General features: G+C 50.8%; 1 protein-coding gene across 1 annotated transcript in view; it reads right to left on the bottom strand.

The window, feature by feature from the left end:
* The window catches only part of TGME49_309980 (dynein heavy chain family protein), a gene marked incomplete at both ends in the record, with an annotated part of 44,053 nt that overhangs the window by 18,239 nt on the left and 11,149 nt on the right, over window positions 1-14,665 (bottom strand). Inside the window, 21 exons of the mRNA XM_018782600.1 lie at window positions 185-320; window positions 773-1,024; window positions 1,856-2,340; window positions 3,124-3,373; window positions 3,985-4,224; window positions 4,924-5,098; window positions 5,722-5,911; window positions 6,400-6,653; window positions 7,443-7,559; window positions 8,031-8,137; window positions 8,406-8,553; window positions 8,850-9,013; window positions 9,145-9,271; window positions 9,678-9,943; window positions 10,527-10,787; window positions 10,952-11,176; window positions 11,432-11,512; window positions 12,084-12,401; window positions 12,647-12,929; window positions 13,193-13,377; window positions 14,009-14,155. Of these exons, the coding sequence (XP_018635593.1) occupies window positions 185-320; window positions 773-1,024; window positions 1,856-2,340; window positions 3,124-3,373; window positions 3,985-4,224; window positions 4,924-5,098; window positions 5,722-5,911; window positions 6,400-6,653; window positions 7,443-7,559; window positions 8,031-8,137; window positions 8,406-8,553; window positions 8,850-9,013; window positions 9,145-9,271; window positions 9,678-9,943; window positions 10,527-10,787; window positions 10,952-11,176; window positions 11,432-11,512; window positions 12,084-12,401; window positions 12,647-12,929; window positions 13,193-13,377; window positions 14,009-14,155 (4,411 nt within the window). The remainder of the gene's footprint in view (window positions 1-184; window positions 321-772; window positions 1,025-1,855; window positions 2,341-3,123; window positions 3,374-3,984; window positions 4,225-4,923; window positions 5,099-5,721; window positions 5,912-6,399; window positions 6,654-7,442; window positions 7,560-8,030; window positions 8,138-8,405; window positions 8,554-8,849; window positions 9,014-9,144; window positions 9,272-9,677; window positions 9,944-10,526; window positions 10,788-10,951; window positions 11,177-11,431; window positions 11,513-12,083; window positions 12,402-12,646; window positions 12,930-13,192; window positions 13,378-14,008; window positions 14,156-14,665) is intronic.

Here is a 14,665-nt window from a genome sequence, read left to right on the forward strand (position 1 = left end):
GTACTGCTGGCTTTCTGGACTTTGGGTTTCGACCTCGAAATCTTTTTCACCGGAAGCAAGATCGAGTGTGTCAGCACCGCTTCGACGTCTGGCCGTCTTTCGGTGGAGCTTGCAACGCAAGTCACCTGTCTGTCATCGCAGTCTGTTCGAGAGATTGAGCGTCAGATCCAACGGCTGTTCTCACCAGAGTCGCCGACGAAAAGGACAGGGAGCGACTGGCGGCCGAAGCCGTCCAGCAGCGTCGCGTATCTCTCTGTGTCCATCGTAGGCACGAAGATCGTCGTAAACTCCACATCGGTAGGCGGGCTGTAAGGCTTGACCTAGACACGCGCCACTCAGCAGAAACGAGAAAAGAAGCTCGTGCAACTCAGAAGAACGGCGGGAAAAACGTGCACTCCAGTTAACGCGGAAAATCTGGAGACAATCCAGTCCACAGCGTCCGCGATACTGATGCGTTCGTCCATGTACACATTTACACAATATATATATATATATATATATATATATATGTACATACATATATATGTAGATATGTATATGTATATATAAATATAAATATATACATGTATACATATATATATATATATATGCATATATATATATATATATATATATATATACGACTATATACATATATGCATGTGGATAGCGATGGACGTAGATCGAGGGAAAGCTATAGGCATCTAGTGAAAAACGATTCACCAGATAGAGAGAGGGAGGGCTAGAGACAGCTGACGTTGTTCATGCGTAAAGACGGTGGTTTGTTGGCTACCTGAGATTCCCATGCAAGCCACTTTCCGCTGGCTACATCGTACGTGCAGTCGAAGAGGCTCTCTCTGGGAAGCGCCTTGTTCGCGATTTTTCTGAGGAACGAATCAAATCTGGCCCACTCTTCTCCAGCGAGAGCGACCCCGAAGGACCAAGTGAGAGCGAAGAGAAACACGCTTTCTAGGCGATCTGGAGCCAGGCTGTGGATCGCATCTTCTGGGAGAACGATGTCAATCACGTGACACAGTTGCTGGACCTAACGAAATCAGACGACACCGCGAAAGCAAAAGAGAGACAAGGTTTAGAAGAGCACGTTCCGGTCTCCATTCCGATGTCTATATGTCTGCCTGCATTTATTACGCCTATGGATGTACATATGTACCAGTTTATCTGCCTAGATCTGCATATATATACGTATACCTTTGCACACGCGCGGCCATGTGTAGATAGCTAGATACGATTTACAGATAGATACATAGATAAATAGATCTACAGATAGATAGATAGCTAGCTAGGCATAGATATAGATATAGACAGAGATGTATACGTATGTTTCGATGTTTGTACATAAAGCAGCATGTATATTGCTACAGACAGGTATTTGTATCGTCACCAATCCGCGTCTGCGGTAATGCCACTGGCGTTCGTCTCGGACTTTCCTGTATGCCTCCCGTTTGACGTAGGAACGCGAAGGAAGTGCATCTGCGCATGCTGTCGATAATCCGTGAGTCTCTGTCGGTGCCTTCTTTGCAGATAATGCGAGCATGAATAGAGAGCTGGATCTCACTGTATACGTATACGCATCCCTCTCTGTACATCTATGCATCACCATTCATATCTAGATACATACATATATAGATATATATATATATATATAGATAGATAGATAGATAGATAGATAGATACGTAGAGAGAGCCAGCGGACGACAAGGAGGCGAGGCATGCATACAGGATGAAATGAATTCCCCAAATCTAGATCAACACACGTGAGTTTGTCGAGACCATACAGGACTATCTTTGTACCTGTATTCACACCTATGCACGAATATCGTCGAAATCGTGACTGAAGTCGAGATTCGCCCCTTACAAGATTGAGGTCTGTTCGTGGGATGGCGAGGCTGGGAGCGGCTCCGAGGTCGTCAGTTCGCTTTTGCTTGAAGCAAAAGTCGATGCATGCAGGTATGTATTTGTCGAACAGGTAGTCGAGCGTCTCGGCGGTCGCTTCCGAGTTCTTGACGCGGACCCACTTGTCAAAGAAAGGTCCGACACCCAAGTTTCTGGGATCGACGTAGACCATGCCGCAGCGGGAAATGGTTGCCGGCGACGCATACTGGAGATCGTCGACTTCGAAAAGCAGTGCGCAGTGTTTTTCCAAACGAATTCGCTCGCCATTGGACAGAGTCAAAAGGCGATTGTCGTCCATCACAGAGTTCATATTCTCCACCCACACGGCGTCCACGTCCCCATCAAACACCACGTAGCGCCGTTCGCTCTTCCCTGCATGCAGCGGCTGGTTGACGTCGCGGAAAATCTTCGACAGCAATCCGTCGGTCCAATCTCGAGACACAGGGTCTGCACGGAGACGCGCATTGAGAAGGAACAAGAAAAACCTCAACGCGAAAGGCAGATTCTGGAGCGGCGGATCTCAAACGACGATAGACACCCCGCGACGCAGCTGAAAGAGAGCAGACGGGAAATCCTGAAGTGCGAGACGTGCACGCATATCCAGTCGATAAAAAAAGGTCGCGGGCTCGAGAAGGAAACCAAAGCGCGTTCGTGACCAGGGCAGTATGGCGGGGACGTGTATGTTGAAACGCCCGCGCCTGGGGCGCCTGACCGCCGCATGTCAATGAGTAAAAGCATCGTTTGAAGTCCTGACGCGTATATAGTGCATGTCGCTTTTAGTCTAAAACTCCACACAGAAGCAGTCATGGAGACAAAGAAGCCAAGAGATACGCAGGCACGAGTTCCATACAAAACAGCATGCATCCACGTTCAACAGCAGCTGGTGCAAAAGCGCATGCAGAGACATCTAGTCCTTCTACTCCACATCCAGAGGTACATGTGCATACATTTTTTCACTTGCATGCGCATGCATAAATGGAGGTCGTGATACAGCACGTGATGCACCGGTAGATTCCCGGACACCCGACAAGCGAGAGGAAGTTGCTGGAGCAGCACATGCGTTTTTGAAGAGGAGCAACTACGCCGCACAAAGGAAAGCGGAGAATCAGGTCCACACGCAACTCAGTGTGAGAAGAGAACAAAGAGCGTCTACGACAGTGTTTTTTTTTCGTTCCCTTTCGCCTAGCTTGAAACAAATGTCCACCCCGTGAGAGACCTTGCGTGCCTCACCGAGGACTCCGTAGAGTTCATTGGTGCTTTGCGCCTTGGGATTCATAACAAACAATTTGACAACTCTATCGAAAGCCGCCTTCTGCGCAGCGGCGAGCGTGTGGATAATCACCGTTTTGCCGCCGCCTGTCGGACCCACGAGCATCGTCGCATGTCGGCTCTCCATCGTTTCATACAGTTGAATCACCTTGTTCACTTGCAGATCGAACAAGTCCGCGTATTTGGAGCGAAATCCCTTGGAAGTGAGTTCCTGGCAGGAACCGGAAGCAGAAAGAACCGCCAAGTGGAGCCGGTCCGCCAGTATAGGGCAAACGGGAAAGACCGGGAGCCAAACACAGGAACTGCGACAAGAAGTGGATGGGCAGATGTGCGGTGACGTGACTCCCTCGCACTCGAACCAGCCGGGATGCAGAGAGACAACCAGAACGATCGAGGCAGGCAGACACAGTCGACGAGAGACGCAGAAGAAGAAAGGAAAGACGAAGAAGAAGGACGAGAAGGAGAAAGGAAAAGAAAAGAAGAAGTGGGTACGTGTAGGTCACCACGGAGCGAGAAAGATATCATCTCGAACACCAGACGTGGACCACCATGAGACGTACAGTACCGATGTGAAGAATAAAACAACTTCCACGTATGTCCAAGAACCAAGGCGATGGCTTCATCTACTTCTTTGTGTGTCTATGCGTTAGTGTGTGACTCTTGTGTTGCCGACGCAACTGTTTTGCTCTCCAGAGCCGCCCCGCAAATCGCCCCAGAAACGCAGCTCATCCGTTCAAGCAACTCGTAGGGAAGGTTCGCTGTCTGATGAACCTCTTCGCTCGGTTTCTCGCTCCACGAATTGGCGGGCATTTTAGATCTCACCTCCTCGACTGCCTGCTTCAGCTGGCTGTTTCCGCCCTGCGGACACTCGAGGCCGGGGAAGAGGTCTCCGAGGAGGCCGAGGAAGAGCGGGACGTCTTGTTTGACGAGCTTCGGAATGTTCATGTCGCGCAGAGCTCGCATGAGGATCACTTCTTCTGGCAACTCGGGACTCGCGCTCCGAAACGCGCCGGCCGTGACGAGAGCCGCCTTCAAGGCGCGAAGGGCGAAGTCGTAAAAGTGCTGAAAGAAAACTCCAGAACCGCTGCTTTGTTGGGGTATGTGTCTTGGCGTTTCAGAGAAATCGCGCGAACCATGTATAACGTATTCGATTCATCGAACAACAGAGAAGCCTCAGCTGGTTGGTTCTGCGAGGAATCAAGCACTTCGAGTCCACTGAAAGAGAGCGGAGAAGTGAAAGTGCTTAGGGTCTACCATTCCAATGAGACAACGCATTATGAAAAGGAGTTCCCAGCTTCCTATGAGCAATATTTTTTCCTAAAGAGTATATACTACGACTGGGAGCTGGAAGGTTTACGGCTCTCTTTCATGCGTCCCTTTGCTGAAGAAGGAAAATCCCGCGGAGTCGGTTGAAGCACCTCACTTCTACGACAGTCTCACCCAGTATGGAGCAAAGATGCTGGGTGCCTCAAGGCGAATTGCGTGTGCTCCTATGCAGACCGAGACTCTTTGAAATAGAAGAAAAGATTTCAATTATGAGTGCCAGGTGGAGGTTTCGACAGGACGGTCGCGTGTCACGCCATTCCTTCTGTTTTAGATTTCCGGTATTCCTATTGCGCTTCTGCATTTTCCTTCAAGTCTAGGAAAACCTCAACCCCGACAAGAAGAGTGCTAACAACAGTTTGAGAAAGGAGTACACGGTTGCATATCCTCTCGCATTTTCTCTGCAAAAACAGCCTCTTCTTTCTTTGCTCGCCGCACTTGCTTCGACAGTTGCGCCTTCGCCAGGGTGTACAGAACTGTCATTTTTCGGGCAAGAGCTCGAGCCTGGACAAATCCCTCGGAAATGAGCATGTTCTCGCAGATCATAACGAGGTCAGGGACAATCATCGTGACGGGTCTGAACAGCGCCTTCAAGTTATCGGGAAGTTCCGACCTATAAAGACGCGAAACGTGCACACATGAAGACACTCTGTCGCCGCATCAAAGAGGGAAGAGGGGTACCACAAGTCTCAAGAGACACTCGACAACCTTGGGGTGTGTACGGCCGCAGTCCTGCACTTCTTCGACGGGAACTCAAGTCTCGTCTTACAAATGGAATAACGCTCCACTCACCACTCCCAGGTTTACATCCATAAACACTACAGGCTCTGCCAACAACCGAATCATGTATCTACCGGGCTACACATGCATTTGTGCATATGGGGGAGATAGTTTTTTTCTACACCTACGTATTTATGTGAAAATTTACTTTTACTTATAGTGATACAGCTACATATTTCTATATTTGTAATTATCCTGGTAAACATAGGCATATATATATATATATATATATATATATATATATTTATACATTTATATGAACCCCTCACAGCTCATATATATATATATATATATACATATGCATATGTATATTCAGCTACATAAATATGCTTGTAGTGTTTCTAAGATAGCTGGGACCTTTTTCATGGAGCTGCTCGAGCTTGACGAGTGAGCAATGCTACGAAAAGAGAAATCTTTTTAGGCGCGCGTCGTCGCGCTGCTCTTGTGGGTGCTCACCTCCCGGCGTAGCCAGGATTCATCGTGACAAAGATGCCAATTGTGGGGACGAGCGCGAGACTCTTTCCGAGCAACTCGATCGAAGTTCGCGCCTGGTGCAGGCCCATTTGGATCGTCCGAATTTGCTCCGTCACAACTGAAAGGACTTCTGGGTTGATTCTGTTGAACTCGTCAAAGCATCCCCAGAAACCTGACAAGACGCGAGCGCAGCAACACCTGCCAGAATAAGGAGTTGCTTTTGGCGCTGCGCAATATGCTAAAAACGACCATCCAAGCTCGATACACAGTGGTGTTACTAAGGCGAACGATATGTTGAACTCGGCCGCAAGCTCCAAGAGACACAAATCTATATATATATATATATATATAGGTATACAAATATATACATGCATCGTTATATATATATATATATAAGTACACTATGCAGTTGGATAGGCCGGTCTGTTTCTATATCTCAACAGGGAAACGTGCAGTGACTTGAAGGTGCCCCCTTATGTAGGTCAGCAGCTGTAAATATGGATAAAATTCACTGTAGACAAAGCTCTCTACAGGGGGTCAGAACTGGCTCTGGAGAGACAGAACTGGCTGTCGAGAGACGGTATCTCTCTATCCTTTGCTGTGCGTCCCCCGGCTCGCGTCTGTCTGTCGGGATCCTGAATCTGCGGTCTGCTTGCGGACCTGTTTGGACCAGTCCGGAGAAAATGGTGCCCATCGCCTTATAGTCCAGGCCGTCTCCGCAGTTCTGGACGACGCAGCGAATGGCGAGAGATTTCGCCAGGTCTTTGACAGTTTCTGTTTTTCCAGTTCCTGCCGGTCCTGCGGGTGCGCCGCCGAGATGAAAACTCAGCGCCGTGGTGAGTGTCATGACACAGCGATCCGTCAGAGGAGTGATGACCAGGCGCCCATTCAGGCCCTCGTATTCATACGAGTATCTGGAGGCAACAGAGGAGAAGAAAGGAGCGACAACGCAGAGGAAGCTGCAGAGAAGAAACGAGGTGGCGATAGGACTCGAAGAAGAAAAGGTCGCGGAGAGCAGGGTGAGAAGAGATGGGAGGCACATGCACAAAGAATCGAGAAGAAAAGAGAGGCCACAGAGGATACAGACGACCACAGATCACGGTGACAGGCAGGAACGGGAGAGAAATACAACGAGCGAAAAGATGAGAAACACAAGCACAAGCGAAAACCGAGAGAACGAGAAGGGAGAGAATACAAGTGACGAAAGGGTGAGGATAGCAGGGCGAGAATCGCAAGGGAAGAAGAAGAGGTTACACATGCGACAGAGGGGCGGGACGGAGGAAAGAGAAGCGATTTGGGAAGGAACCGCAGGATGAGAATAGAAGACATAGAAAAGAGCAGCTGTGTTTCCTTGCTGGCTCGTGAGATCGAAACGGGAGAGTGAGAAGCAGCGGAAACACGGCAAAGCATGATGTCAACCAAGCAGGGATATCAAAGTGAAAGGGGGATGGGGGCGGTAGACTGGGATAAAGCAACCTGCTGCTTGACAAATCTGCGAGATCCGGACTTTTCACCACACTCTTGTTGTCGTTCTACACAACAGTCTCGCGTAATCTAATGCAAAGGGGAGAAATACGAAGGAATGCAAGTGATACGTGGCTCTCTCCCTCCACGCCTCCGCTGCCTCCGGCACCTACAGATTTAACCATCTTGATCACAAAGTACAGCTTCCACAGATCTCAGCTCTGCATGCTGCGACCTACCCAAATTCGCCAGCACACTGCCGGACTGCGATGTCGTCGGCTTCCTTTTCCCAGTAGAAACGCAGCTGGCTTTCCCACTCGAACTCTCGCGGGTTGAAAATCGCGTCTCGCACGAACCTGAAGATAAACATCCTGACCCTCTTTGCATGCGCTTAATTCATTTGGGCTTGTATGAATATACCTACACAGACACATCTGTAGGTATGCATATACATATACATATGCCTATACATATACATATATATATATACATATATATGAGGATGTGTATGGATATGTGCATTTATATGTGTGTCTTTGTTTGCGTTGATGGATTTGTATATGCACTTGAGGTAGACAGTGTAAACGTTGTAGTTCTACAGAAGCATATGCTTGCGAGTCGAACGGAGAGACCTATCCACGGCACCGGTCTACAGGGTGAGCGACGAACGCCGCATCTCCGTGCTCAGACCATATGTGCGAAAGGTGTATTTTCATAGGCCGATCAACTCTCTTCGTGTGTCGACATCTCGACTGGGATCCCAGGACGTTTCTGCCTGTGGGTGTGTGAGAGCAGCGCCAACCTCGTTTTCCGTTTACTTTGTCTACCTGTCGACCAAGTCTCGGGCGTGGACGTCGAGAATTATTAATGTGTTGACTTTTCTGCGTGCTCGCGGGTCCAGGGGCTGCCTGACCAACTCGATCAAGTCTTTCAGCTGAAGACAGAGAAGTCGAACGCGAAGTGAAAAACCAAGAAGTAAGCAAGACTTCAACCGGGAAAGAAAAGAGCGGTCGAACGTGAAAACGCATTCCTGAGAGAATGGTGCCCTCTCTCTTCAGAGGACTCTGTCTCGCGCCCCCTACCCTGAAGCAGAGCTGTCTCGCTCTCTGTTTCTTCAGTGCTCGCGTTTCTGCATTATGTTCCTGTATCCTTCTTTCGGCGGTTTCTTCGCATTAAGTGGCACTTGCTCCCCAGTGTCTCACCTGCTGCGTTTGCTTTGCAGCTTCTTCTTTCAGCGCATGCTTGCTGCCGCGACCAACTCGCCGAAAAGCGTCTTCAACTCGCCACGTCCACCAGATCTGCGAGCCAACGCAGGTGACCATCCCCAGCTGCTCGAGCGCCCACTGCGTTCTGAAGAGAGACAAAGGAGAAAAAGCGACAACGAGATGCTGCGGCTGCTTCTTCGCCTCCGTCCTCCGGAGAGACGACAGGCGAGTTGCATAGGAAAGGAGCGCAGACAGCGCGCAAGCGAGGCAGAAATAAAGCGAGAAGCAGAGAAGATGCTTCAAAACCGGAGTCTCTGCTGGGTTTCCAAAGCACACCAGACGGAAGCTGTTGTGAAAACGTCATGTGGCTTCGCCTGTGGAGGTTCACTGTCTCGCAAGCGGTTCGCGAGAGTCAAGAAAGTGTCTGGGTGCTGTGTCTACCTCGGCTTGTAGGCGTAGTGGTACACGCCCGCCTTCGTGGTGCGATGAAGGCTCCGCTTCATGGCCTCGTCGACATTTTTCACCCAGTCCTCGGCGGGTCCTTCGGCCGCGACCGGCTCGTGGAATTGCAGGACTTCGCCTTCTTCGGATACCATTCCCAAGACCTGAACACAGCGCGGGATGACGACGGAGAGTCGATTGCACTTTCCCCTCTCTCTAAGAGGTTCTCGACAGTGACTGCGCCCCCGCGCCGCTCTGCAGCTGTGTTTTCGCACGTCAATCCCTCTAGCCTTGCCTGAGTGTCGGCCTCGAGAATGAGTTGTTTGCAGTTGTCAAACAGCTTCAGCATCAGCGGCTGGACTCCCGCGGGGCTGCTCGATCCCAGCACCGAGAGAAGTTCGTCGTCGGAAATAAAGCAGAATCTGGGAACCCACCGAGCAAAGCTCACGCGCGACAAATGTCAAACTCTGCGTAAGGTGTCGGAAAGCATATGAAAGAGCGCAGGATATCCTTGACACACGCAGAAGAGCGTCTGAACTACTGGAGTCTCTTGACCCTTGAAAGGAGCTGAAATTATTCCGAGGGAGCGCAAAAGGCAGGCAGGCGACAGATTCACGCACTCAGTAGAGAAGTTACGAACGGCATGCACCGCCCCTTGAAAGAGCGACGCTGCCCGTTTTGTAGCAGAGGGCACTTATCATCATCTCTGTCGCGTATCTCTCTACTGAATGCATGCATCTACGTACATATCAGTATGTATGCATGCGTACGTAGACGTAGGACAGAGTTTGTGTGGTGATGTGAAGGTTGCGTATCTATGTGTGTCACCTGGCAAACGTCATGCGTTTCGCATCGAGGTAGTCGGAGAGAGACCTCTGGCTCCGATCTAACTCCGCTGAGAGAGCCTTCAAATCCTGGAGTCGGTTCTCTGCACAACAGGCGGATAAGACGCTTGGATTTTGGGCCGTCTGCGACAGAATGGAGAGAAACTGGCGACGAACAACGTCGAATTTTTTCGCCTCGTCTGGCAGTTGAAGACGAATATCCACCGACTCTGTGAAGATGCCGTCCAAATAAATCCACTTTCGCTGGACCTACAGAGACAGAGAACGCGAAGGAAACAGAAGGCCCTGGCTTCTTTGTTTGCCACTTCGGGAAGGGAGCACCTGTGGGGATTTGCTCTGGAGACACTTTGCGCTTTGAGCAACGAGAAGACGACACACGGCAGTCGAGGAAAAGTCGGGAGATGGAGTGAAAGGTCGAAGAAAGGAGTCGACCACCATTCATAGAATTCGTGGGTGAGAGTTCAAGAGCGTGGTACACGCCTCCATGAAATCGCGCGCAGATGAAGGCAAAGTAGAGACAGACTTTTTCCAGGCGCCCCAAAACGCGTGCAGAATCGATCGATGCATGGACACAACATTTAGAGCTTGGATGGTCGCGCCGGTCGGCTCTCGCCCTGTCTTTTCTAGCAGAGACGAGAGTGTTGTGTCCTTGTTTTCCTCCGTTTTCTACGAGACCATCCTGGAGAGAGACGCATCACCAGTAAGTTCTGTGCTGGCAGCTCCCAGTATCTGTTCCGACGACGGAACGTCCTTGTGGTCGACATAGCGGCATAGAGCCCGGATAGGACTTTCTCGCATTCTCTTCGAGACTCTTCTTTGAGCCGGAGCGTACCTGCAGCCACGCCTCGAAGACCTCGCGGATGTTGTTGAGCGTTTTCTCCCACTTTCTGATTTTCTCAATCACAACGGAAGCGAACCGAGAGCCCACCATCGACTGGAGTTGAAGAATGTGATCTTCGAGCGTGACGTGCAACTCTTCGTTTGCTCTGAGCACGAAACTCTGTTCTTCGGTCTTGTACCGGCACATGTCGAGCGTCTGTGCGCGCCAGTGGCTTTCGATCTTGGCGATGTCTTTCTCCAGCTTCATTTCTTCCTGCGAGATAAAGGGACTCGTCATCCTTAGGACAGGATCGGAAGTCGCTGCGAGCGTCGACGTGACTTCTTCAGGAATGGCAGCCGCTTTCTTTCCCAAATAGGTCGTCGGCGGACACGGAGAAGTCCCGCGAGAAAAAAGTGATGGGTGTTCTGGCTACCTACCTGGGCAGTCTGCAGAACGTTTTGAACCTGGTCTGGAAATCTGGAGAGATCCAAATCGAACACATTCTGCAACTTAAACTTCTTGCTGTCGACCTCGAATTCGCACCCCGCAAGTTCCATCAAATGTCGCCAGTGTTGTGGCTTCATAGCGTCGGTCTTCAGTCTCTCAATCAACGGAATGGAGTTTCTGAAACTCAAAATCGCCTGAGTCAGTTTCTGATAGGTCTATAAGAAAACGAGGCAGACATGCACACGCTCATATATATATATATATATTGATACGAATAATTAGATATATTCTGGTGCGCGTCCACATTTACGTCCATATATCCTTGCGCATTTCCATAAATACATACATCTATCTATGGCCGTGAAGGCGCCAACATATACATAGGCCACTGGGTGCGCGTGAAAAGGACAGCAGAAAGATCAGCCACATTTGGGGCTTGGTGTGGGTCGAGGGAAGCTGCTCTGCCTTACAGGCAGTTCTGCGAGAGCGGGGTAATCCTTGGGGAGTCTTCGCAGTCTTTTGGCGAATTCATCGGTGCCGCGATGCAGCTCCTAGAGACAAACCAGCAAACACAGTGATTCGGGAGAGTGACCAGGAACCCAAGTTCCAATCCAAAGTGTCTGTATACTTGGTCTGCTCCGAGGCGTGGTGCGAAACACAAACTTCGCACGAGGAGAGGGTGAGACAAAGAATTAGGTCGACGCGAAAGAATGCGTCGGACCCAGAACGTAATTACCACACAGCTGTCTCTCTCGACAGTTCTGCAAGCGCCTGACGGCGCACGCAGACAGGCGGCGAGGCGCAGAGAGATTCACTGGAGCGGGAGAGAGCCACTCAGAAGCTCCGTGTGGGAGAGGGCCTGTTAACGGAGACAATCAGTTTCTCACCGTGAACGACAGTACTTCCGGGGTATCTGAACCGAACAGAGGCACGGCGAGAACTCTAGAAGTACCGCTACTGCGAGCCAGCACGAGGATGGAACAGTAGACAATGGAAACCCGGCGGAACCGGGAAACGCATGCGCGCCTCTTGTCCTCCGTCGCGCCCGGTGTCTCCTTTCCGCTTCCTCCGTCGCTTTCTCCGGAGTGCAAATCCGCGCGGCCTCGCCGACTCCTGCCTCACCTGCACGTCGAACGTCGCCCAGGGAACATTGGACCACTCTGCGACTGCCTTTTTGTGTTCGACGTAGAGGCGATAGACGACTTCGAGAAGCTGCATAGAACTGCGCACTTGGTCTAAGTCGGGAAAGGTCGTGACAGGGAGCGAAAACAGAACTTCGGCTTTGGAGAGCGCGTCCCGTTGTGCCTGAAACTGTGACAGTTCCTCGGAGTACGAGGTAAGAAGCGCGACGCCGTCCTCGAGCTCCACGGACGCAGCCCCCGGGCCTGCTTGCTTGAAGCGAGACAGGAACGCCTTGCACTCTGAGGCAAATGTGGAGACCTGGGCAGTGAAGAGGAGACAGCTGTGAACGTTCTAGAGCCAAGACAGTGCTCAGCGCTAGACACGGAATCCGACGATGGTGGGACGCCCTCCCGAAAGCAAGGAAGACGAGGCGACAAAGCACAAACAAGCAATGATTCTTCCTATCCCTCTGTCTGTCTCTCTTTCTCTCTGTTTGTCTCTGTGACCCTCTGTCTCTTTCTCTCTGCGTCGTCACCTTACGGAGCTTCCGCCTTCTCGCTTACTTCTGCCTTTTTTTCCTGGGCGAAAACCTCTTTTTTTCGCTCAAGCTGCTTCTCCTTCGCCAGCGCGAGGGTCTTGACTTTGTGCCAGGCACTGGCGAGCTCAGCCTGTTGCTGTATGTGCTTGGCTTCGATGCAGCAGTCGTGCATCTGGAGCGTCCGGCACATGGCCTGGACGTCGGCAATGCGGATTTCCGTGTCCATCGAGATACTTTTGATCACGCCAATCTCGCTCAAGAGAAACTTGAAGGCCTCCGTCGAGTCGGGGCTTTGTTCGAGCTTCGCTCTAGAGGCAGGCGCGACAAGTACGTGGAAGAAAGAACTCTTTGGGACCGGTGCGAAGCGAAACATGAAATGGACAAGCGGACAACCAAACCATGCACGAACGTTTCAAGCGACGTACAAAGAGACGATCTCTCTGAAGAAGCGATTTGACACGTTGTGCGCGATACACACATCCCCGCATTTACGGGCATCGGATCCGCGACTGTCAATAGAGGGACCTCGATGCGCAGGAGTGGAGGAGCGAAAGTGGATGCGGAGACTCACAGACTTGAATCGATCAGCTGGGTCAGTTGTTGGAGCTCTCGGGTCGCAATTTCATTCAGAATGCGGCCGTATTCGTTCACCCATTCGAGCGCTTGGGCGCGAATTCCACTCACGACAACGGAGGCGTCGATCTGCAGAAAGCCGACGACCTTCGTGGTCGGGAGCGCGCTCAACTCGGCTGCGAGCTACGGAGGAAAGAGGCAGCAAGGAGGCCGAGGCCGAGGCATGCGAAGGCCGGCAGGTGTAAGACGAAGGAAAAGAAGAGAAAGGCAAGAAAGGGCAAAGAGATAAGGAACAGAGGAGATCCGCGTGGAGAGAAAAAGGGAGGACTCCGATAGAAAAACGGTACAGAAACTACGAAAGGGGCACAGAGAGACGTTGGAGAGAAACAACACCGAAAGTGGAAGCTTTCCGCTGGCATGAGATTCCAGATCAGTGGTGGGGAGGAGACGACAAAACAGGGACGAGGCATGGAAAAGCAAAGACGCAATCGCAAATTCGCCGAGGACAGTCATCGTTCACGCGGGCTGTCCTCGGTGACAGATTCTGTCGTGCAATCGCTGCACGAGCTCGAACGGTACTTAAATGAAGTAGACGACAAAGAGAAGAGGAGAATCTGAGGCGACAGGAGTTAGCAGACTCTGTCTTTAACCAAATCATTGTTCGTTTGTATGATAGAGGTATAAACATGCAAATACGAGCCATGTAGCAAGCTCGAGAGGCAGCTGCAGAAACATGTCAGGGAATGCAGCACATGTCGGGAAATGCAAAACTTGTTGGGGTATGGTTTTTCCAGGTGAACTAGAGAGACATTACCTTTTTGTAGGCCGAGATATGCACATCGAAGTAGACAATCCTCGGTCTTTTGTCTACAAGCTTCTCCAAGTCGGCTTTCCGCTTGAGATCCCACAGCTCCCATTGTGTGTCGTATTTCTTCCAGCTCCTGGCGTACTTCGAGATACTCTAAAAACGAAGTATCGATTGAAAAGGGGGGACAGCGACGTCGCAAGGAGAGAGGCGTTGTCTACTTTTTAGTTTCACCCTGGGTACACATAAGGTCTCTTTGCAGCCTACCTGCACATGCCCCGCACTCCCAAATGAAAGCCACAGGATATCGTCGCAGATACGTATACGTGCATTGTATGCACTATATATATACATACATATATAGGCAGTACGCGAAGAGTCATGCAGAAGAGTAACTCCAAGAACAGACCCGGGCAACTGTGTACGTACCACGGGTGCTACCCTAGTACACACATTTTAGTGCAGACACAGTTGCAGAAGCATGTTTTTAAACGGATCTATTGAGAAACGACGATCACGAATGATGTGTGCAGCGAGTGTTCTTCCACCTGTCGATACGGCAGTTTCTTGATCCGTCCGCTGCCGAGCCTCGTTGGCGCTCCGTCGAAGGAGGTGACAGAGGGGACGGAGGAATCGGCCAATATTCGGGTGAGGTAGAGAAACGCG

This window comes from Toxoplasma gondii, chromosome XI (assembly GCF_000006565.2).
Source record: "Toxoplasma gondii ME49 chromosome XI, whole genome shotgun sequence".
Classification (NCBI taxonomy): Eukaryota; Apicomplexa; class Conoidasida; order Eucoccidiorida; family Sarcocystidae; genus Toxoplasma; species Toxoplasma gondii.